Raw genomic sequence first — 23,816 nt, forward strand, 5'->3', positions numbered from 1 at the left:
CCTCCCTGCGGCGCTCCACTCCATTCGGTCACTGCTTTGTACGGCCACCAATGCCACCCCCCATGAAAAAATGTTCACTTTCCCCAGGAAGTCCACATCGGGGACCTCGCTACCGACATGGCTGACGTCTCCAGGACCCGTCCTACTGCGGAAGCACATGAGGTCCCATAAAACGGACCCCCTGGTCGAGAGGGTGAGCCTCCTCCACGCCAACCCCCAGTATGCTTACGTGGCGTACCCGGACAGGCGGGAGGACACAGTCTCCATACGAGACCTCGCACCTTCGGGTGCCCCTGAAACACTACCATTGCCATCCACCACTACCCACAACCCAACCCCTGTAGACGGCATGCCGCAGCCCCAGGACCCGTCATTGACCACCCAACCACTCAATGAGACGCCAGATTCAACGTTGGATGCTGCACCATCACCGCCGCCACCACGACGATCAGGACGGCATACAAGGCCACCTGATAGACTCACTTACACGAACCTTTAGTACACTTCACCCCGCCGGACTCAATTTTAAACAAGGGGTGAATGTGGTAAACCACTGTTATTGTTGTTCACCATTGTTGTTGTTGTTGCACACTGTTGTATCTATGCATGCCTCAGCTGGCTCCGCCCCTGGCTCCACCCACATGCCCAGGTATAAAGGTGACTGCTCTGCAGCCCCCTGCCTTCTTGGAAACCAGTCAACCATGAGAGGCATGCTCTGTTCTTTGTTAATAAAAGCCTTTTAGTTACTCTCCTAACTCTCCGTCTTTTATGAGTAATTAATAGCGCATCATCTACCACAGAAGGCAGTAGAGGCCAATTCATTAAATATATTCAAGAAGGAGTTGGATATATTTCTTAAGGCTAAAGGGATCAAGAGGTATGGGGAGAAAGCAGGGACCGGGTACTGAACTTGGATGATCAGCCATGATTGCATTGAATGGCGGAGCAGGCTCGAGGGGCCGAATGGCCTACTCCTGCTCCTATCTTCTATGTTTCTACGATAACCCAAGTAATTGTTCACTCAGGCACTTCAAAAATATTCTCACCAATTTAAATCCTTTTAACAGTTGTGCATCGGACTCTAAACCCAATATTAAACCCAGTATTAAAATTAGCAATAGCCTCTAGCCAAGCTGTTCTGGTACAGCTACAACACTGGCATCTACCCGACAAAGCCCAGGTATGTCCTGTCCACAAAAAGCAGGACAAATCCAATCCAGCCAATTACCATCCCATCAGTCTACTCTCAATCATAAAAGTGATGGAAGGTGTCATCGACAGTGCTATCAAGTGGCACTTATTCACCAATAACCTGCTTACCGATGCTCAGTTTGGGTTCTGCCAGGACCACATGGCTTCAGACCTCATTACAGCCTTGGTCCAAACATGGACAAAAGAGCTGAATTCCAGAGGTGAAGTGAGAGTGACTGCCCTTGACATCAAGGCAGCATTTGACCGAGTGTGGCATCAAGGAGTCCTAGTAAAATGGAAGTCAATGGAATCAGGAGGAAAAAACTCCACTGGCTGAAGTCATACATAGCACAAAGGAAGATGGTTGTGGTTGTTGGAGGCCAATCATCTCAGCCCCAGGACATCGCTGCAGGAGTTCCACAGGGCAATGTCCTAGGCTCAACCATCTTCAGCTGCTTCATCAATGACCTTCCCTCCATCATAAGGTCAGAAGTGGGGATGGTCACTGATGTGTTCAGTTCCACTTACAATTCCTCAGATAATAAAGCAGACCTAGCCCACATGCAGCAAGACCTGGACAACATTCAGGCTTGGGCTGAAAAATGGCAAGTAATATTCGCGCCACGCAAGTGCCAGGCGATGACTATCTCCAACAAGAGAAAGTAACCCACCGTCCCATGACATTCAATGGCATTACCATCATTGAATCCCCCATCAACATCCTGGGGGTCACCATTGACCAGAAAATTAACTGGACCAGCCACATAAATACTGTGGCTACAAGAGGTCAGAGGCTAGGTATTCTACGATGAGAGTCTCACCTCCTGACTCCCAAAGCCTTTCCACTATCTACAAGGCACAAGTTAGGAGCGTGACAGAATTCTCCCCACTTGCCTGGATGAGTGCAGCTCCAACAACACTCAAGAAGCTCAACACCATCCAGAACAAAGTAGCCCACTTGATTGGCACTGCATCCACCACTGGTGCACTGTGGCTACAGTGTGTACCATCTACAAGATGCACTGCAGCAACTCGCCAAGGCTTCTTCAACAGCACCTCCCAAACCCGCAACCTCTTCCACCTAGAAGGACAAGGGCAGCAGGCGCATATGAACACTACCATGTCCAAGTTTCCCCCAAATGGCACACATCATTCTGACTTGCAAATATATCGCTGATCCTTCATCGTCGCTGGGTCAAATTCCTGGAACTCCTTCCCTAACAGCACTGTGGGAGTACCTTCACCAAATGGACTGCAGCGGTGCAAGGCGGCGGCTCACCACCACCTTCTCAAGGGCAATTAGGGATGGGCAATGAATGCTGGCCTTACCAGCGTTGCCCACATTCTGTGAATGAATAAAAAAGTGATTTACAAATACGAGACACAAAAATCTTAATTCCTGATGTAAGTAACAATGCTTTCCATCTTCTTCACTTCACATTAAGTGAAGCAGAATCAATACTGATGAGCATTAACATGACTAATTCAATCAATAGTATTGTGCATGCATGGTTCCTCCTTTCCTCTCCTGGTAAATCAATTAAGTGACTATCACCTCTAATTCTGATTATTTGTTCTCCTTTTAACACCCCTTTATTTCATGGCCACTTAACGTCAGGTGACTGGTAGAGGAGGTGCCACACACAACTCAAATAGTTCAACCTTTCTGACAGATTCTGCTTACTGATTGCAACCGAGTCATGTAGGCCAGGCAGATCCCAGCTTAACTGCAATGGTGACAGCGATACACTTGGCATTAGTGCCCCTTGACTGTGGAGGGGAAAATTGGCCAGGACCCCACTCCTGATCACCATTCAGGAATCTCTCCTGGAGTGCACATGGTGAGGATAGGATCAGGATTTGCTGAGATGCCCAGTGCAGTTAAATGGCCTGCTGACACTCACTGTGGCAGTGCAATAGAGATTGACTAGCAACTGTGCAACCAAATCCTCTGAAATCCTCTTAATGTCTCTTCTCTTTTGTTCTCTCCCAGCCCGGCCTCTTAATCTATTTCATTCCCTGTGCCTCTTTAGTCTTGATAAAGGGTTTTGACCCGAAACGTTGACTCTAATTTCTCTCCACGGATGTTGCCTGGCCTGCTGAGTTTTTCCAGCATTTTCTGTTGTTACCTCTGAAAGTACAAATACCTTTGGGAGAGATAGGGATGGGAGTAAATTGGTAACAAAAAAATTAAGCCACTAGCCAGTGTGAAGCTAATACTGCATATCCATGTTTATATTTATAGTACCGAATTTATGTTGGATTGAATCTGATATTTAAAGCCACTGAATGCAAATGTGGCAGTGTAAGATTGGGCATTAGATGAGTGGTGCAATAGTTTTGTACATAAGAGCTGATTCCACGATAGAGTGCTCCCAGAAAGGAGCGGATTCTCAGGGTGCTCTGTGGGCCTACAAATTCCTACCCTGTGCTCCGTAGGATCGGCACTCCCTACTTGGAGTGTCCAATCACTGAGTCAGCCTAATAGTCCTTTTACAACTTGAATCAATGTTTAGCAAACATTTTCTCATTTACAAACACATGGTACAATCACATAACGCATTGGTGGCGGCATTCTGACAAAAAATGGTTCTTTTCCAAACAATAATAGGTTTTCCACCACTTTTTTCATAAAGACAGGGCCCTTTCACAAACCAATGCATGCTCTTGAATATGGTGAAGAAAAATTGGCTCAGCTAGGGGTCCTCCCAACTATGCAAGATAAGGTGAACTGGTCAAATATGAGTGATAACATGAGTAGAAGCATAAATGTAGTGTAAATGGAGGTGACAGAGTGGATTGGAGCTTTGTCTTTTTATCTCTAGGAACAAATCCAGTTTCTTCCCTCTGCCAACTGTAAGGGTCCTATGTGAATTAAGTTCACGTAGTCTTAGGTGTGAACTTGGAGCACAAAGAATTGTCCAAAATCTGGAGGTCTCACTCCAAGGAATTCTAAGGATAGTTAGTGTGGGAAATGGAAAAAATTATAGTCCAGTAGGGAGTGTCCTCTGAAGATGGAGTTAAAGCAGTGTAAATCATAGGTTTTCAAACTGAGATTCCTGCACTCCAGAGGGTCTTTGAGAAGATCCCAGACCTTTATCCATCTGCGATCAGGTTTTGAATCTTTCCATATTTCTTCATGTACTGGCACATTGTTTCTGTTGCTAAATTCTAATAAAATACATTTTCTGTAATCACAGAAATCACAGAAACCCCACAGTGCAGATAGAGGCCATTTCGGCCCATCGAGCCTGCACCGACACATATTCCACCCGATCCCCGTAACCCCTACACCAACACATATCCCACCCTATCCCCGTAACCCCACGTATTTAATCCCCCTAACACTAAGGGTCAATTTATCATAGCCAATCAACCTAACCCGCACATCTTTGGACTGTGGGAGGAAACCGGAGCACCCGGAGGAAACCCACGCAAACACGGGGAGAATGTGCAAACTCCACACAGACAGTCGCCCGAGGCCGGATTCGAACCCGGGTCCCTGTGAGGCAACAGTGCTAACCACTATGCCACCGTACTGTTTTATTTTGGGTAACGTACCATGTCTTTTAGAAGTTAAGACTAGAGGCACCCTGGGAGCAAGTCAATTTGCAGGAGTCACCACACAGAAAAGTTTGAAAACCAATGACAAGACAGCTTTACACTGCATCTAGACTGTGCTAAAACAAAGGAAATTCATCCCCACTGACATTCCTCAGTGGGATGAACAAAAAAAACCCATAAAAGAATATTTTAAAATTATATTACCTCTAGCATCCTGTGGTATTCAATCTTATGTTGCTTAGGAAATCAATTAAAGACGAGACTCGAACGAAAAAAATAACAAATAACTGAAGATCCAATAAGAACACAATATAAATGGGGGCAGACGCTGCTCTTTGCCACCACATAGAATGGAATGAAAAATCATTGTCACAAGTGCAAAGGTCACCTATAAATCAGTTTGCCATTGCAATTCCTTGACCATAAATGTGGGGAAGGTTAATGTGGTGTATGTGCCTTTAAGAGCCCCTGTGTACTGTAATGCTGGTAGTGGCCACTCGGGCTATATAAGCCTGTATAGTGTCTTGTATCTGTTAGTTCACCTCCAGACTTTGTTCAGCAAACACCTGTTAAACCAACTCCTGCATTCCGTGTCTCCATTAACACACGGATACAACAGTGGCGACGAATTGGAAACGGACTTACCTGCAATTCAGCAGCACCTCAAGGAGATCGATTCCTCAGACGAAGGTCGAAGAAAAAAAAAAAAGAAAAAACTGTGGTTTCACCAGCTAGCCGGGCTGGTGGCAGGTACTGCAATAATCCTTCCTGGGCGGCGGGCTGGGGCTCGATCGGCTGGCTCTGCAGCGGGGTCGAGCAGCGAAGGCGGAGGCAAACAGAGACGGAGGGTGGAGCACTCGGGAGACGGCCAGCGCTGCAAAGCAGGTCGGCGTTCGGACCAAGCAGAGGGAGGGAAAAGTCTCAGAGTCCGGCGGGAACGAGTCTCCAACTATTAAATATATCTGTATAAATAAAAACCGCGGAGAACAGCGTTGTCAGCAGCGGCGCCATTTTTTCTCGGCAGGGAAGAAAGGAAAGCGCGGGAGGCGCCATTTTTTTTTCAGGATGCCTAAGACTGGCAATATTACTGCTTTCGATAGTGATGTAGAGGATTGGACCACATGTGGAAAGAGTGGAAGTATATTGCACAGCGAATGAAATAGAGGATGATAAAAAGGCATCGGTACTTCTAAATCTAATGGGCGCAAGGACATACGGGCTGTTACGAAACTTAATCACTCCAGCCAAACCGATGGACAAGAATTTTAAAGAGATTGTTGATACCCTACAAGAGCACTTAAACCCAACACCGCTCCTGATAGCGGAACGATTCAAATTCTTCAGGAGGAATCAGCACAAGAATGAAAGCAACGCTGATTACCTCACTGAATTAAGAAAACTGTCAAAGCACTGCCAATTCGGGGCAGGACTGGCAGATTCTCTTCGAGACAAATTCGTCTGCGGACTCCTAAGTGAAGGAACACAGAAAAGGCTACTTTCTGAGAAAGATTTAACACTGGACAAGGCTTTCAGTATGGCTATGTCATACGAAGCAGCAGCAAGAGGAGCTGCAGAGATACAGCAAAAGCCGCAGGACTTCGGCACCCATGGAATGACACAGGGTTTCGAGAGATGTTATCGCTGCGGCAGATCCACCCATGACCAGAGGGACTGCTGGTTCAAGGACAAAGCATGCAGGCAATGCGGAAAGATGGGACACATTGCACGTGTATGCCGATCTGGAAACAAAAAATCCACTGACAGAAAAAAAAATCAATAAGGAAAAGTACAGAAAGGTACAAATGATGACGGACAGTAGCTCCGAAGACCAGAAGAGCGATAGCGACTCCGGAAACAAGAGACTAAGCTGTCTCAAATTACATAATGTAATTGCCAAAGAAGATTACCAGACCATTTGGGTTACCCTCACGATTGCGGGGTCCCCAGTTAAAATGGAGCTAGATACAGGATCAGCTCTGACCGTCATAAGTCGACGGGATTACGAGCGGCTATTTCCGCATATATCTTTGAAAGACACATCCATTATCTTGAAAACATATACGGGGCAGAAAGTATTCCCCAGAGGGAAAATAAGGGTGCCTGTTGTATACAACGGCAAGGAAATACAGAAGTTGTATTTATACGTTCTGCAAGATGGTGGTCCACCGCTGTTGGGACGTGAATGGATCAGGAAGATACATTTAGGCTGGCACTCCATTCAGGCACTGACGGTGACCAGTAAGAAAAAAAATGATGATGTCATACCTGAACGATTAAAAGACATCTTGGCCAACGCCAAAGAAGTGTTTCAACAGGAACTAGGAACCTTGAAAGGCGTCACTGCCTCAATAAAAGTGGAAGATGCGGCAATTCCCAAGTTTTTTAAGGCAAGGCCGGTGCCATACGCAATTCGTCCAGCAGTCGAGGCAGCGCTGGAGAATTTGGAAAAGGCAGGCGTGTTATCCAAGATAGATTGGAGCGAGTGGGCAACACCCATCGTCCCGGTCATGAAGAAAACGTTGAATAATGATAAATCTGAAGAACAGAGAAAAATTTGCATCTGTGGGGACTTCAAGGTGACTGTAAACCCGATCCTTCACACGGTACAGTATCCTCTTCCGAGGATAGAAGATATTTTCGCCTCACTATCCGGAGGGAAACGTTTCACCAAAATTGACTTGGCACAGGCATATTTACAGATGGAGGTCGAGGAGGCCTCTAAAAAGTATCTCACGATAAACACACACAAAGGCCTATACCAGTACAATCGACTGGTTTTCGGAGTAGCATCAGCTCCAGCTATCTGGCAAAGAGCTATGGAGCAAGTCCTGCAAGGGATTCCGGGGACTTAATGCTACCTAGACGACATCCTTGTAACAGGAGAAAATGACAACGAGCACCGTGCCAATTTGGAGCAGGTGCTCACTAGGCTGAGAGAACGGGGCCTACGAGCAAATCGCCCCAAGTGCGAATTTTTCCAGAAACAAATATCATATTGTGGCCACATAATTAACGAAGAAGGGTTGCATAAGTCACCTGAAAAAATTGAAGCGGTCATAAAAGCCCCAGCACCTGAAAATGTCTCACAATTAAGGTCGTTCCTGGGATTAATAAATTACTATCATAAATTTTTACCGAACTTGTCAACTGTTCTGCACCCTCTTAATGAACTGCTACAAACGGGAGTAAATTGGAAATGGAGCGAAGACTGTAAACGTGCCTTCCATAAATGCAAAGGCTTGATCACGTCCAAGGAAGTTTTGGCTCATTACAACCCATCACTGCCAATCAGACTGGCGTGCGATGCATCCCCTTACGGCGTAGGAGCGGTATTATCGCATAGATTCCCTGATGGCTTGGAGCGGCCGATAGCTTTTGCGTCACGCTCATTGAACTCAGCTGAGCGTAACTATGCCCAGATCGACAGGGAAGCACTCAGCCTGGTATGGGGAGTGAAGAAATTCAATCATTACCTACATGGACAAAAATTTACCTTGTTGACGGACCATCAACCCCTCGTCTCCATATTCAACCCTGAAAAGGGCGTTCCCATTATGACAGCGCAAAGGCTACAGAGGTGGTCCCTTTTCCTAGGGGCACACCAATATGACATAGAATACAAAGGATCAAAACAGCATGGAAATGCTGACGGTTTATCGCGTCTACCGTTGCCAACGGTAGAAGAGGCACCTACAGTGGGCCCAGTGGAGATGTTCCACTCAACCATAGTGGAATGTCTACCAGTAACAAATTCTACCATTGAAAAGGAAACGAGAAATGACCCGACTCTCTCACGAGTCTACGATTTAACGGTGAAGGGATGGCCAGCACATGGCGAACCACTGTTGCCAGCATTCTCGCAAAGAAGAGAACAGCTGTCGGTGTGCCGAGGAACCTTGATGTGTGGATCCAGAGTGGTGATTCCACCCAAACTCCAGGATAAAGTGCTAAAAGAGCTTCACGAGGGGCATCTGGGTGGAGTGAAAATGAAGAACCTAGCCAGAGCGTTTGTGTGGTGGCCAGGTATCGATGGAGACATCGAAGAAATGACCAAGGGCTGTCTAGGATGCCAGAAGGTCCAAAACGCCCCTCTACATCCATGGGAGTGGCCCTCATCTCCATGGCAAAGGGTACACATCGACTTTGCTGGTCCATTTATGGACTCAATGTTCTTAATCGCGGTTGATGCACACTCCAAGTGGCCGGAGGTAATAAAGATGTCCTCCACCACCACGGAAAAAAACATCACAGTATTAAGGACCATATTTGCCAGGAATGGGCTGCCTGAACAGATCTGTTCTGATAATGGACCGCAATTTGTGTCCGAAGAATTCAGGAAGTTCTTAAAAAAACAATGGGGTTAAGCACTACACGTCCGCCCCATACCATCACGCCACCAATGGGGATTGATGAAAGGTTTGTCCAGACCTTCAAGAAAGCCATAAAGGCCATGGGTAATGAAGACATAAATCTACAGCATAAGGTAGATAATTTCTTGTTTGCATACAGGAATGCAACACATGTGGTTACAAACCAAACTCCCGCCATGATGTTTTTCAATAGAAGACTAAGATGCCGGCTGGATTTGATCAAGCCAAACATCAGAAGGGACGTAGAGAACCGGCAATTTCAAGGCATGAATGAAAGGCCAACTAGAACCTTCCAGATAGGTCAACAAGTTTTGGCCCGGGACTACCGTACCGAGAAATGGCAGCCTGGAACTATTTGCACAAGACTAGGACCGCTGATGTATACCGTGGACACTGGAGAAAGCATAATAATGCGCCATGCTGACCAGATCATAGTCATCCGAAAAGGGACAACCTACACCACAACTCTATACGCCTAATGATGAAGCAGAGATACCCATAGTATCTACCTCCGATCTGGTGATACTGGAACCAGATGAACCCGACACTGGCATTCAAGCCGAATCGACCTTGCCAAAAGAACCTACTACACTACCGAAAACTACTACACCACCGAGGCGTTATCCGGACCGAGTCAGGAAGCCTCCAGAGAGACTGACTTATAATTGATTAACTGCAGCAAATGTGTAGATTATTGTTCTTGTAAACATGTTAATTAATGATTACTTAAAATGTTATGTACTGGTTGTCTAAAAGGGGAGGAATTGTGGTGAATGTGCCTTTAAGAGCCCCTGTGTACTGTAATGCCGGTAGTGGCCACTCGGGCTATATAAGCCTGTATAGTGTCTTGTATCTGTTAGTTCACCTCCAGACTTTGTTCAGTAAACACCTGTTAAACCAACTCCTGCATTCCGTGTCTCCATTAACACACGGATACAACAGTTAATAACTTCCCCACCCGATACAATCCATATCAAGTTGATACCTTGTCATGGTACACGTTAAAAAATCCACACCGCAAATCAACAACTCCATATTTATTTCAGTTTATGCAAGTGTTTCAATCCTATTTTTAGCCTGAAAGTTCATTACCATTTGCAGTCCACTAACAAGGTTATTCTGACATCTTAATTCAGCAGGCAATACAAATCATGATGATACAACATGTACATATTTCAGTCGTTATTTAAAATTTTGACTCATACAATATGGAAAATGTGGCAAGAACAAAAAATTTAAATGATTTTTAACTTCAGGAAGTGCAATTTGGTATAAGGGTTTGCTATATTAACAGCATGGAATTCATTAACAGATATATGGGTAAACTGTCGTGCCAAAGGGTCAATAGGCTGGAATACTGAAAGAGGAAATTAAAGGCTAAGTCCATCAATCTTCCAGCCTTCGCAAGACAATACCAAATGAAAACCATTACTGCTGTTCAATTCCTCCCAAAGCTATATTACAATTTTAATTTTAATTTTCAAACCAAATATATCCCTTCCCAATCTGCCAGTGGATAAATCCCAAATCACACCATGTTTAGATCATCAATTCATCCTTAATTGAGGTCAATAATTCTGAATCAATAGAGGGCACCTTTTAGCCAGTATTCAGTTAATGTGCTATTGAATTTTAAGTAACAATTTGTGAAAGCCGAGAACAATTGACCTGTGAAGACATCCAAAAGTGGAAACTTTATAACTATGCTGCCTTACTTGACGGAGACAGTTCATTTGATTTCTGCAACATATATTGTGTGATGAAATTAAACCGACGGTTGACGAGTGCGTTTTTGGAGAATCTGTACCCCTTGTTCATGTAAGAGAGTCCAACTGTGCTTGTATGATTTCCAACTATAGAGGATAAAAAAACAAATACAAGTGTATTTTAGATCATTTTTGTGCTATTGAACGTTATGTCAGCTGCCATTTGAATGCAAGGGATGTGGATAGATGCAAGGCAAATTTTATTGAGTTCAATTTGCTCATGGCCAACTCCAGACTCTTTTGGGCATGATTTTCATTGGGCCGTGGAGGCGGGATTGGAGGCGTGTGGGGGGTTAAAATCTCGAAATCGGGGGGGCACGAACCCATCCCGCCACCAACCCGCCTCCATGCCAATTTCAAAGGAGGCGGATACCCGACCTGTGCTGGGAGCCGCCTCCCCGAGGCGGGAAGGGGATTAGTGCCAATTAACTGCCTGTTAACAGGCAGTTTTTAGCCTAATCCCTATTTTTATTCCTGAAGTGTGGGATTCCCGACGGCTCCAAACCATGCCAAGTTAGCGAGGCGGACCGTCGGGCTGAAGGGGTTGAGATGTCTAGTGTTCAGGTGAGTGATGTGTGCATGAGTGCAGAGGTAGGGGTGTTTGGTGTGTGTAAAATGTTTAAATAAGTTTTACTTACCTTTACAGCCTTCCTTCCTTCAGGTCTCGGGAATAACTCATCTCACCGGCACAGAAAGCAGAATGGCTGCGAGCTGTCAAAAGTTGCAGCATTCAACTTTCTGTTCTGGAGAGATCTCTAAATCAGCCTGAGAGGAAGTAATTAACTTAAGAGTACAGATTGTCAGTGTTTGACAGCTTCAAAGAGCTGTCAAACGCTGATATTTCATCTGTCAAAAGCTCTTGACAGATGAAATGTCAATCTGTGATGTCACCTGTTGCCGGGTGGCCCTTAATTAGCCTGCTGAGCGGGCTCAATAAGGTCAATCAAGTGAAAATCGCGTGGGTTGGCCACAACTCGATGGAGGCGGGACTACAACCACAAAAATTGTAGTCCCGCCTCCTGTATCAAAATTTATCATGCTGCTTCTAATTCTATCAACTTACCTATTCTCCATGTGTATATAAAACACAGCCCCAAACAGAATATATTATGTTTTCATACTTCACCTGCTGCTTAACAAAATTACATTTTACAATACCATTAAACATTGTAAGGAATAACTTATTGATTAGAAAGTGAATGGTAAAATACTGTAGCATGTGATTCTAATGTACTCACAAAACAACCAATTTTCTTCAAATTTCAGGATGAGAAGGAAAATGGAAGCTGGAATTTGAGAGACTGGAGTTATGAAGCTTTTATTGTGGATAATTAATATGTTACAGACCACTATGTGAAGGGAAGTGTTATACACTTGAAGGAAAAAGAATTAGGATAGTGAATGCAAGGAGGCCCATGGCTGAGATGTGCAAAGTAACCTACATTATAGTGACTCATACGCTGTTTACCTTACAGGGTTGCTTTTGTTGAAGAGCACATGGTCAGAGCAACGTTCCTAATATAAATGACATATCCACAGCATTGTCATAGGTACCAAACACTTCTTTGAAGGGGGTTTGTTGCCTGGCTCCAGAGGCAAAGATAAATAGTTGCATTTGGCAGCATGTCTACTGACCTGACCTACTCCCAGGCAACCATCAATGATGTAGCTGTCACCATGAGGTATGACTTTCTCTTCTGACTGTATTTCTGACCCGTGAGACATGGCTCAAATTGAAAACGGAGTGGAGTTAGACTTGAACTTGCAGTGGCTGGTGCTAAGGCTTGAAAGGCAATATTTTAAAAATAAACTCCACAGGCTTCTTCATTCACCCAATGAGTTTACCCTGTGAGTAACTGAGCTATACAGATCAGGAAGTACCAATTTCAATCTCCAGTCTTCGCTTAGTTACCTGATCTCAGTTTTGATGGCGTGATTAAAATTGGCTTCAGGACGTTTGGGTTGGGAGGAGAGGAATCAGCCAGGATTCTTGCCCCTGATCACTATCAATGTTACAAACTGGAAAGTATGTGTGTGGACGTACAGTGCAAACAGGATCAGGGTCAACTGTGATGCCCCCTCCAGTCAGATAGCCTACCTGCACCCACGGTTGAGGGCTCACACATGAATGATGATCACTTACCTGAGGAGCTGGCGTGCATCTAGTAACTGCTGAATTGTAACTCAACAAGCAGTCACTCTTGCAGGAGAGGAAGAAGGCAAGAGCATCACAGCTAAGCTGGATTCATCCTCACCAAAGGTCCACGTGTACTTCTAGCAAACATCGCTGTATAGTGATATGGGGCACTGCCTAGGTTTTCCCTCCCTAACTCAGTGATAGTAGGGGCCCTTACCACCACCCTGGCCGAGATCAACAGACTGAAAAACCAGGGACCTACCTTAACTGTATGACTCAGCAGCTCTCTGGATAAACTGGCCGAACTATCAGGAGCCAAAAAGGCTTTCTTTAGGGCAAAGTTGGCACTCGTACAAATAAGTTGAATATTCAATCAAGATGCAAAATGTTTTTCTACAGTAAATAAGAAGTGTGCTGGTCATTACTAATGCTTGTTGTAAAGTCAATTCAGTACTAGGAAGTGGACTGTCAATTTATAGATTCACCACAAATAAAGAATTACTCACCTTGTTGTAAAATTCTAAAAGTTCTCCATGGTTAAATTCCACAAAAACCTTTTCTGTATTCTGTATTTAAAACAAAAATATTTTTTTAATTTGTAAAGTGAATGGATTTCACTAACCACAAAAAATGGTATTCAATTTGGTTAATTACAGAGATGATAAACTATCCATTCCAAGTGCACATCAGCAACCAATGGGAGCGAAGCCTTAAAAATATTCAGAGAGAAAATCAAATTGCACCAATTAAACAGTCAGCACTTCCCACATCAATCAATTGTAGAAACATTATTCATTTTCCCCCAGAGATTTTTAAACTCTGTAGCCAGCGAAACAGTTGTAATGAATGCCAGAGTTGTTAAAGTCTAATCATAAGAACATAAGAAATAGGAGCAGGAGTAGGCCAATCAGCCCCTCGAGCCTGCTCCGCCATTCAATAAGATCATGGCTGATCTGATCCTAACCGCCAATCTACTATCACAGAACCATCTCCTGAATCTAACAGAATTAGACACACGAAATAGGAGCAGGATCAGGCTACACGGCCCCTGGGCCCGCTCCACTACCCACAGGGCCATGTCCGATCCGAACCTAGACTCATGTCCAAATTCCTGCCCGCTCCCCGTAACCCTTAATTCCCTTTACTTCTAGGAAACTGTCTATTTCTGTTTTAAATTTATGTAATGATGTAGCTTCTACAGCTTTTTGGGGCAGCATATTCCATGGACCTACCACCCTCTGACTGAAGTAGTTCCTCCTCATCTCAGTTTTGAAAGAGCAGCCCCTTATTCTAAGACTATGCCCCCTAGTTCTAGTCTCACCCATCATCGGGAACATCCTCCCCGCATCCACCCAATCCAACCCCTTCACAATCTTATATGTTTCAATAAGATCGCCTCTCATTTTTCTGAACTCCAATGAGTAGAGTCCCAATCTACTCAACCTCTCCTCATATGTCCATCCCCTCATCCCCAGGATTAACCGAGTGAACCTTCTTTGTACTGACTCGAGAGCAAGTATGTCTTTTCTTAAGTATGGACACCAAAACTGTATGCAGTATTCCAGGTATGGTATGGCTTTGAAAAGTTAGATCAACTAATGGAACTTCAAACATTGTGAAAATCGGTTGACCAAAAAATGAAATCAACTCATCTTCAAAATTGTTTTTCTAAAAATCATAACTGTAGTCTTGTGCGTACGATACTTAAAATTGTTCCACACAACTTCTTTTCCAGCTCTTAATTGCTCAATACAGTTTCTGTAAGTGATAAAGATACAGATGAAATTGAACATTATTCTTGAGAACAGTGCCCTATAGTTGTCACAGTTGAACTGTCTCAGCTGCATCTTTATTAATTAATTAAATTACAAAAAGGATATTTCTATTCAACTGTGCAGTGATTACTGGCACATATTATTGTACATAAGGATGGAAAATAAGTTTTATAAATCCAAGTATGGCTCTACACTTTCATTGACTTGTTCAGAGTGAAGTTTGGTTTTCTATAGCTTCAAAAGAAGTTTCAGCTTTCGCCACTCAGCATGGTCAAAGCCCCCAGACAATTCAGCATGCACGATGTGTTGATTTGAAATATTGGAGGAGTTTTGGAAAGTAGCTGTAAGAACATTTATTAGGAAAATTTCACAAGCACAATGACAGTCAATTAGACACCTTTTTCCTCAACTGCATAATTTAACAGCGATTGGCTGACTCTTTAACAGACACACATGCACACTAACCACTTATTCATCTCTAATGACTTTGCTATCTCCACAATGGCTGTACGGTCTCAAATGCTTGCATTATTCCCACTGTTTCCGTTTGCCAGAACCACCTATTTTTTCATATATAGGCTGTGCTGAGTTTCTCCTCCATCTCCTACTGTTTTTTTTATTAGGGCAACCTCCAGCTCTTGGCAGTGGTGGACGCAGTCAACAGCCAGTCACTCAATTCCAGATCTTCCTGGCTAACGCCTCCCTGGATTGCCTCCTCCAAGAAGGAACAAATTCCTAACATGATGCCAGCCTATTATTTCCTGGGACAGAGAGCAAGCATGGCAGGTTGAAAGTTTCTAGCCATCAATGATCATGGCTTTGGTTTTATTTGGGAGAAAGCGGATAAACTCGCACGTATATGGAAAGGAAGGCATTACTGTGGTAGAGAACACCCAGAACTTCAAGCAAAGCAAGTAATCAGACAATCTCTTTGCAGTTGCTGAACTTACCCAAACTAGAAAGTTCTGTGAACAAACTCCCCAAGTAAGGAGATTACTTCATTCTTGATGTTAGACCTAGGTTTTATGGTAAGGTGGAGAGCAAGAAACACCCTGCGGCAGGGTAATCTCCATGGTTGGGTTTTATGGAAAGTTCAGCTTTTCACCGGTATCTACAGCACCAGAATCTACACTGCGAATGAGCAGCAATGACATCATTAGCATACGCATTGTAACTGAGCTGTTCTGGGACAACAGTTAGGCATACAAGCCTTTCATTCTATCTGCACCACTAAAAAAGACCATTGGCACATTCTGGAAGCCTCCAAGAACATCATGGTCAAAAGACATGCTAAAAAGGATTGGAATCCAAAAGCTGTTGCTGATACCCATTGATCAAGTAAGGGCTCAAGTTTTTGACCATACAATTCAACCCATCCTTGTGTACCGTCAATTATTGATCATTTAGAAGTTAGTTCTATTTGTGTCAAAAACTGTGATGTAATTTGATAAAGCTGAAGTGTACATCTTGTTTAAATTCCCTGCATCTTTGTTGTAACATGACAGAAAGTTGTAGTACCCATGGCATGCCAACCTAAAATACAACCAAAAACCCACACAGTCCCAAATAAGCTGACAAGGATGGCCCTTACGTGTGAAAACAGTAGTTACACAAGGTTGTCATTTAAATAGGAGGTGTACAAAACAATTACACTGGAGGGGGGAAAAAAAACATTAAGTACATGACAGCCTGAATAAGGAAATCAAAATGTTGGAAACACAAACTAGGAGGTCCATGCACCCCTGGAAAATTTTACGTTTTTACTTTAAAATCATGCATTCTGGTTCATTTTAAGCATTTTCATACTTTCACAAATAGATTTTTAAACCTAAAAAAGGAAAGAATTGACATTTGCATATTCAACAGAACAGCCAAAGAGCACCATTTTCTCCAAGAGTTATCTCAACAGGAACTCTCTTGCATTCAACGATCTCTTCCCCCCCCCCACCGCCCGTTTACAGAAGCATTTTACCCCTCTGAACCCACTTCATAGAGACACCGTACTCTGTCCACTTTTCCACAGAGATGTGCTCTCCTATTGCAGTGGAAACATCAAACACTCACTTAATTGTTACTGTGAATATCTACTTGGATCTCCTAATGCTCATTACAGATTTAAAGGAATTCCAGTCTTCAGTGTAGTGTATCAATGTCAGGCGGCCCTCAAGACTAAATTGCATCACTTTTCCCCCCTGCAATATCCAGATAAATGGTCCAAGAAAACAAATAATTTGGTTTTTACCAAGCTGAAATATGCATTCATTACATTAGAAATGCTACTGTGCTTAACTATCATCTTGCTCATTTGTTACCACCCAAAGCAATTTACAAAACATATTGTAGTTAAACACCAATACTAAAGATTGTTTCTAATAGTAAAGATTTAAACAATAAATGTCAGACATAGTCACAGTTCAAGAAAATATTAACACAAATTGTTGTTTTGCCCATGTACCTTTAATAGGCCCCACATATTTATATTTCTCAGTCTCACTAAACTTCAATTTGTACAAAACATGGCCAGCACGCACCACCTCCATTTTTACTAATCTACCCTTGCTTTCTGCCAATGCAACAAATCTAAAACCCTTGTATTCATTATAAATCCCTCCACCTCTGCAACCTTCTCTCCTGTGTGCTCCATTCTCTGATTTTGGTTTTCTGTGGCTCTACCGCTCACATCTGCTTCACCATTGGTGATAGGGCTGGGACAGCTGAAGGCTCCATTATCTGGATCTCCTTCCGAAAACCCTCCATGTCTCTATTTTCCACCTGTTACTTTTACTTTTAAAGCCTCCTTAAGACATATCTATTTGACCAAGCCTTGATCACCTGTCAACAACACAATGTGTCCTTCCTTTCTTCCTCTGTGGGGCATTTTTCTACCTCTGCATTAGAGTTTTGTTGATCTCTCAGTATTGATCATGAACAGAAATGTCAAAAATCCTGCAATCTTCTTTCTGTTCATCTCCTACTAAATCTTGTTCTCTGTCTTTCACACTCCATTGCTCTAAATTCTGACACTGTTTTTCGACGACTCTGCATCGGTTTGACTATTTTGCTCTATTCCTCGTTTCTCCTTGTCTGTCTCGTCTGTACCTTTCTCTCTGCCTCTAACACTCTTTGTATGTCTCTTTCCTCTTTCTTTCTGTATGTCTGTCACACACTATCTTTCCTCCTCCACTTCTAGTTCTCTTTCCTTCTCCAAGTGAAGCTTGGCAAGAACAAGGGTAATGAGTTTGCGGGGCTTTATACGAGAAATAACTTGGGTCACAAAATTCTACATCAACTGGGGTTTGTGAATGATGGGGTGGAGAGGAGCCTATTCAAGACGACAATTCTTGAGATGAAGGAGGCATGGATTAGGATTTTAATGGTGGAGGAAGTGTGCTGGGACCGCAAGTGGGCAATGTTACGGAGGTGGAAAAGTAGTCTTTGTGACTGACTGGATGTGGGATAGGAAAATAAACGTTGCACTGAGCAGATTACGAAGACTGCACACCACCAGATTTAAGCTGAACCAGCAGCTGGGGATACTTATGAAATCAGTGGTATTTAGGCAGTGATGAGAACCAAGATGATGTCTTTGGTTTAACTCATGTTGACCTATAAGAAAGTTCAGATCAGAGAGAGGATGTGGTAGTTTGAGAGAGTAGTATTATATTATACATTTTTTTTTAGGGGTATAGATAGTGGAGATGGGAAACTGTCGTAACAACTAAGCCCAAGACAATTTTTTTTGTAGTATATGAAAATCACAATGGGATCTGATTGAATGACTGATTCTGAATGACAGTTTTTTTGTTCTGTGATTTGACTGATCAAAGAGGCACTATACCACAATTAAACATCATACTGGAAAAGTGTGCTCATTTTATTAAGTCCATTCAATTATTGTTGCATTGTTGACATATTATAACCACGTCAGTTATATTTTGCTACATCTGTTTTCCTTTAAGTTCAATGAATTCCTGATACCTGAAATTTCTATGAAGCACCATAGGACATTTTTCTACATTAAGGCACTATATAAATGCAGAAAATGCTGGAAATACTCAGCAGGTCAGGCAGCATTTGTGGAGAGAGAAACAGAGTTAACGTTTCAAGTCGGTGACATTTCATCAGAACTGGAAAAAGTTAGAGATGTAACAGGTTTTAAGCAAGTACGGAGGCAGGGAAAAGGGGGAGGGGAGGAAAAAAACAAAAGGAAAGGTCTGCGAGAGGCAGGAGAGATTAAATGACAAAAGGGATGATGGTGCAAAGCAAAAGGGGGTGCTAATGGGACAAGCAAACAAAAGGTGTAAATGGGAATAGCAGAATCATCAACAGCTGTTGTCCAAAAAAATGGGGGCAATGGTTATGATCTGAAATTGTTGAACTAATGTTGAGGGCTGTAAAATGCCTAATCAAAAGATGAGGTGCTGATCCTCGAGCTTACATTGAGCTTCATTAGAACAGTGTAAGAGGCCGAGGAGAAAGAGGTAGGAGTGGAATGGAGAGTTAAAATGACAGGCGACCCGAAGCTCAGGGTCACGCTTGCGGACTAAATGGAGGTGTTCTGCAAAGCAGTCACCCAATCTACATTTGGTCTCCCTGATGTAGAGGAGACCGCATCGTGAGCAGCGAATACAGTATACTAAATTGCAAGTAGTACAAGTAAATCACTTTCACCTGGAAGGAGTGTTTGGGGCCCTGGACGGTGAGAAGGGAGGAGGTAAAAGGGCAGGTGCTGCATATCCTGCACTTGAACGGGAAGGTGCCGTGGGAAGGGGAGGGATTGATTGAGGAGTGGACCAGGGTTTTGCGGAGGGAGTGGGAGTGGTCCCTTCCAAATGCTGAGAGGGTAGGGTAGGAGAAGACCTGTTTGGTGGCGGCATCACGCTGTATGTGGCGGAAATTGCAGAAGATGACACGTCGAGTGTGGAGGCTGGTGGAGTGGAAGGTGAGGACAAGAGGAACCCTATCGTGGTTCTGGGAGGGAGGGAGGGGGGGAGGGGGGGTGGTGGGGGGAAGAGAGCAGAAGTGCGGGAAATGGGCCAGATACAGTCGAAGGCCCTGTCAACCATGATGGAGGGGAATTCTCGGTTAAGGAAAAAGGAAGACATATTGAAAGCACTGGTATGGAAGGTGGCATCGTTAGAACAGATGCAACGGAGACGGAGAAACTGGTAGGATGGAATTAGAGTCCTTACAGGAGGCAATGTGGGAGGAAGTGTAGCCAAGGTAGCTGTGGGAGCCGGTGGGCTTAGTGGGTATTGGGTCGATTGAGTTAAAGAAATCGAGAAAGGGAAGGGAAGAGTCGGAAATGGACCATGTGAAGGCAAGGGAAGGGTGGAAATTGGAAGTAAAGTTGATGAAATTTTCCAGTTCGGGGCGAGAGCAGGAAACGGTACCGATACGGTCATCAATGTACCGGAAAAAGAGATGAGGGAGGGGACCTGAGTAGGACTGGAGCAAAGAATGTTCCACATATCCTATGAAAAGGCAGACATAGCTAGGACCCATACAGATTCCCATAGCAACACATTTTATTTGGAGGAAGTGAGTGAAGTTGTTCAATGTGAGAACATGTTCAGCCAGGCAGACGAGGGTGATGGTGGATGGGGACTGGTTGGGCCTCCGTTCAAGGAAGAAGTGGAGGGCCCTCAGGCTCTCCTGGTAGGGGATGGAGGTGTAGAGGGATCTTTTGATTCTTTACTTGTCCCATTACCATCCCCCTTTGCCTTGCACCATCATCCCTTTTGTAATTTAATCTCTTTTGCCTTCCCCCTATCACAGACCTTCCCTTTTGTTCTTTCCTCCCCTCCCCCCGCACTTGCTTAAAACCTGTTATATCTCTAACCTTTTCCAGTTCTGATGAAAGGTAATCGACCTGAAACGTTAACTGTGTTTCTCTCTCTCCACAGATGCTGTCTGACCTGCTGAGTATTTCCAGCATTTTCTGTTTTTATTTCAGATTTCCAGCATCCGCAGTATTTTGCTTTTGTACTATATAAATGCCAAGTTGTTGTACCAGTTTTGTCTGTGAATAATTAACAACTGAACAGTACCCAGGAATATTGGCCCAGAACTTGGTGTCGGGGGCTTGCCGCGCGTGCAAGCCCCCGATCTGCACTCACCCTGCGCGCTGACATCTGAAGCCCGGGCCTGCTTGCATTTCCTGTCACAGGCCCGGTTCTGATGTCGGCGCGCTGTGCTTACCTGATCCAGCGGCATAGTTAGTGCGATGTGCCGGCTGGGATCAGGTGAGCACTGTACAACCAATCAGGGGAGGGGAAGGTTCATTCATGAGTTTGAGAGTAAGAACTGTCAAACTCATGAAAACTACAGGGGCCCAAAACACTATTTAAACTTTAAATAAAAATTTAAAAAACATCCCAATCATTAAATTAAGTATAAATAAGTTAAAAAACTAATTTAAACAATAATTTATTTTTGAAAAAAATAAATTTTTAATAAAAAGGGTCTAAAACTAAACTTACCTTATTGTAGATTCTTTAAAATAATAAACCTGTGGGAAAAAAAATTCTAAATTGCACTAAAACACCACTTACCTGTAAAAATAAATACTTACGTGTGCTTTTTACAAGCGTAAAGACCGGAGGCCTTTACACATGTGCAAATCCCCCAAAACAGAGGAAATCCAAGACGCACGCGCTGCCCCCTACAGCGCACACGCTAGCCTCTTCAACTCTTGGGTTAGAGGAGAGGAAATGCCGGTTTTCAGCGCATGCGCTGTGCATGCTGAAAACCGGCATTTCCTCCGGCCAGATGCGTGAGTACCCCTTCCGTACTCACGCGTTTGGGGAGGAATTACTGCCCCAATGTTTTTGCATCAAATGTTTAGTGTGCTGGTTATATTTAGAGTGACATTGCTAAGATGAGACTTGCTTATTAATTAAGTGTCACTTATTAAATAAAAGAGCTTCTTGAATCTATAGGCCCAATTTTAACCTGGGGTGAGCAGTGAGCATGGGGCCAGCAGGACAAGCAGCAGTCTTGCCCCGACTCACCAGCATGAGGCCTGAACCATTTTAACCACTAGTCTTCATTTACAAGCCCAACTCCCACACGGACCCGGCGGAAATGACAAGGAGGGCAGAAAATCATCACCAGGGACCCACAGGAACGCTCCTTGGTAGTCAGGTAAGTGCGTCGGTGTTGGAGCGGACATGATCACAGTCAGGGGTGGGAAGCTGTCAAACAGTGACCTCATCAAACTTCTTTTACAGAAATGGGATGGTTGTTGCATCTGAGAATGCAACGGCCATCTGTCATCCCCAAAGTGGAGGAGCGAGACTCTCTGTATACATAACGACTGAAGTCTGCAGGAAGAAACAAAGTACACTTTTAATAACATTTTGCACTTACCTCAGATACGCACCTCTCCACTCTTGCACCCATCATTTACCTTCACAGCACACTTTTGCACCCCCCTACTTGCCTCGCTGAGCTGGCAGGTTTCGGAGCCTTCGGCCAGTTAATAGGCTTTAATCCTTCCCGCCTCCAAGGAGACAGTACCCGGTGAGGGATGGCTACCCGCCTCCTGGGAAGATGGCATGGAGGCGGGTTGGGGGCGGGTTGGGCACCCACCCCCAAATTCTGCCATTTTCCTGGCAGTCCCGTCTCCATACCCGCCTCCCGAGGGCTGGCAAAATCGCCCCCTAGGACTCTGCAATATATGTTGGTTTTAAAGAAATGCTTACACCACTAGCAAATGCTGGTTAGCTTTCTTTCTAAAAATTGGCTATGTAGACAGAATGTAAGAGCTACTGATGCCAAGTGTAGTCATGCTTCTGTAATATGAAAACTATAAAGCAATGCTTCACAACCGTAGAGATTTTAGATTTGTTCATTGTTGTGCCTCAAGACATCAAAGTGCTGGAGAGAACAAATGCCATTAAATCTATCATTTCTAGCCACAATCATTCTTTTATTAAACAAATCTGCAATTTTAGGGGGGACATATTAAGTTGATGAGAGTTACAGAATACTGCTTTATGACAATCTAAAGCACTACTTTTTTAGATGGGATTAATTTTGACAGCAGTGTTAGGTTTCCTAAGCCGTAATTTTCACATTGGAGAGCGTGCGGGTCTGGGAGCGGGTTGGCAGTTAAACGCGCTGAAATTGACAGCGCGTCGGGAACCCGCCATCATCCCACCAACTTCCGGCACAGACCCGCTCAGGAAAGGCAGGCGACCTCATTGGAGGTTGTTAACTGTTCATTTACAGACCATTAACTGCCTTTTTAACGTCAGGTTTGAACTTTAACTGGTTGCACACGGGATTCACATACCTCGGGAACCTCGCCTGTGAAGGGGAGGTGGAGGCTCAGTGGCCATTGTGCTACTTCATTAAGTGACAGCTGGAAAAAGCACAAATACTCACACCATACACCTGCCCCCTTGGCTAAGGGGAAGGCTCTGGCTGAAACCATTTTGTGCAGAGATTTCGCTTTCAGGAGTTTGCAGGCGATTTCTGCAACCTCAGAAGCCACTCTCACTACATTCGAGGATTGTGCTTCTGATCTCCACTTTACCTGGCATCTATTAGATCAGCATGGGTGCCGCTTATGCTGTCTCACCTTGGACCTCAGATTCAGACCAAGATGAGCCCCAGCACCAACAACACCAGCCACACCAGTAGCAACCACGGCAGCAGCCTTCTTCTCACCGACCTGATGCTCCACAGAAGAGGGGGGATCAGCACAGGGGTGCACCGCGCCAGAGGTGATACCCCCAACATAGGGTATACAGGCAGATGATGAACTTCCTGGACATGGCTGAGCAGCAGTGCTTCAAGAGGCTCAGGCTATCACGCCAGGTCATCGCAGACATTTGTAGCTTGCTGGAACAAGACCTGCTGCCCAGAGGACACGTCTTACTAGTGGCTGTCAAAGTCACCGCCACCCTCAACTTCTTCACCTCAGGCTCCTTCCAGGGATCTGCAGCAGACATTTGCGGGATCTCGCAGTCGGCCGCCCACAAATGCATCACCCAGGTGACTGATG

At 44.3% G+C, this 23,816-nt stretch overlaps 1 protein-coding gene across 4 annotated transcripts in view; it reads right to left on the reverse strand.

Annotated features, from left to right (window-relative positions):
- Positions 1-10,147: 10,147 nt before the first annotated feature.
- The window catches only part of commd10 (COMM domain containing 10), a 119,378-nt gene continuing 105,709 nt past the window's right edge, over positions 10,148-23,816 (reverse strand). For 2 of the 4 annotated variants that reach the window (XR_015078233.1, XR_015078234.1), the window contains exons 7-8: positions 13,535-13,594; positions 10,871-10,978 (exon numbers count right to left, since the gene is read on the reverse strand). Coding sequence is in view for 2 of the 4 variants with exons in the window: in XM_085987050.1 (XP_085843176.1) it covers positions 10,940-10,978; positions 13,535-13,594 (99 nt within the window). In the remaining 2 variants the exon portion in view is untranslated. Of the gene's footprint in view, positions 10,979-13,534; positions 13,595-14,759; positions 14,787-23,816 lie in introns of those variants that run through there. The other 2 variants (XM_085987050.1, XM_085987053.1) reach the window with 2 other exon arrangements.

The sequence above is a fragment of the Somniosus microcephalus genome, chromosome 1 (genome assembly GCF_052327205.1).
Source record: "Somniosus microcephalus isolate GS21.2 chromosome 1, FLI_Smic_1.0, whole genome shotgun sequence".
Taxonomy (NCBI): domain Eukaryota; kingdom Metazoa; phylum Chordata; class Chondrichthyes; order Squaliformes; family Somniosidae; genus Somniosus; species Somniosus microcephalus.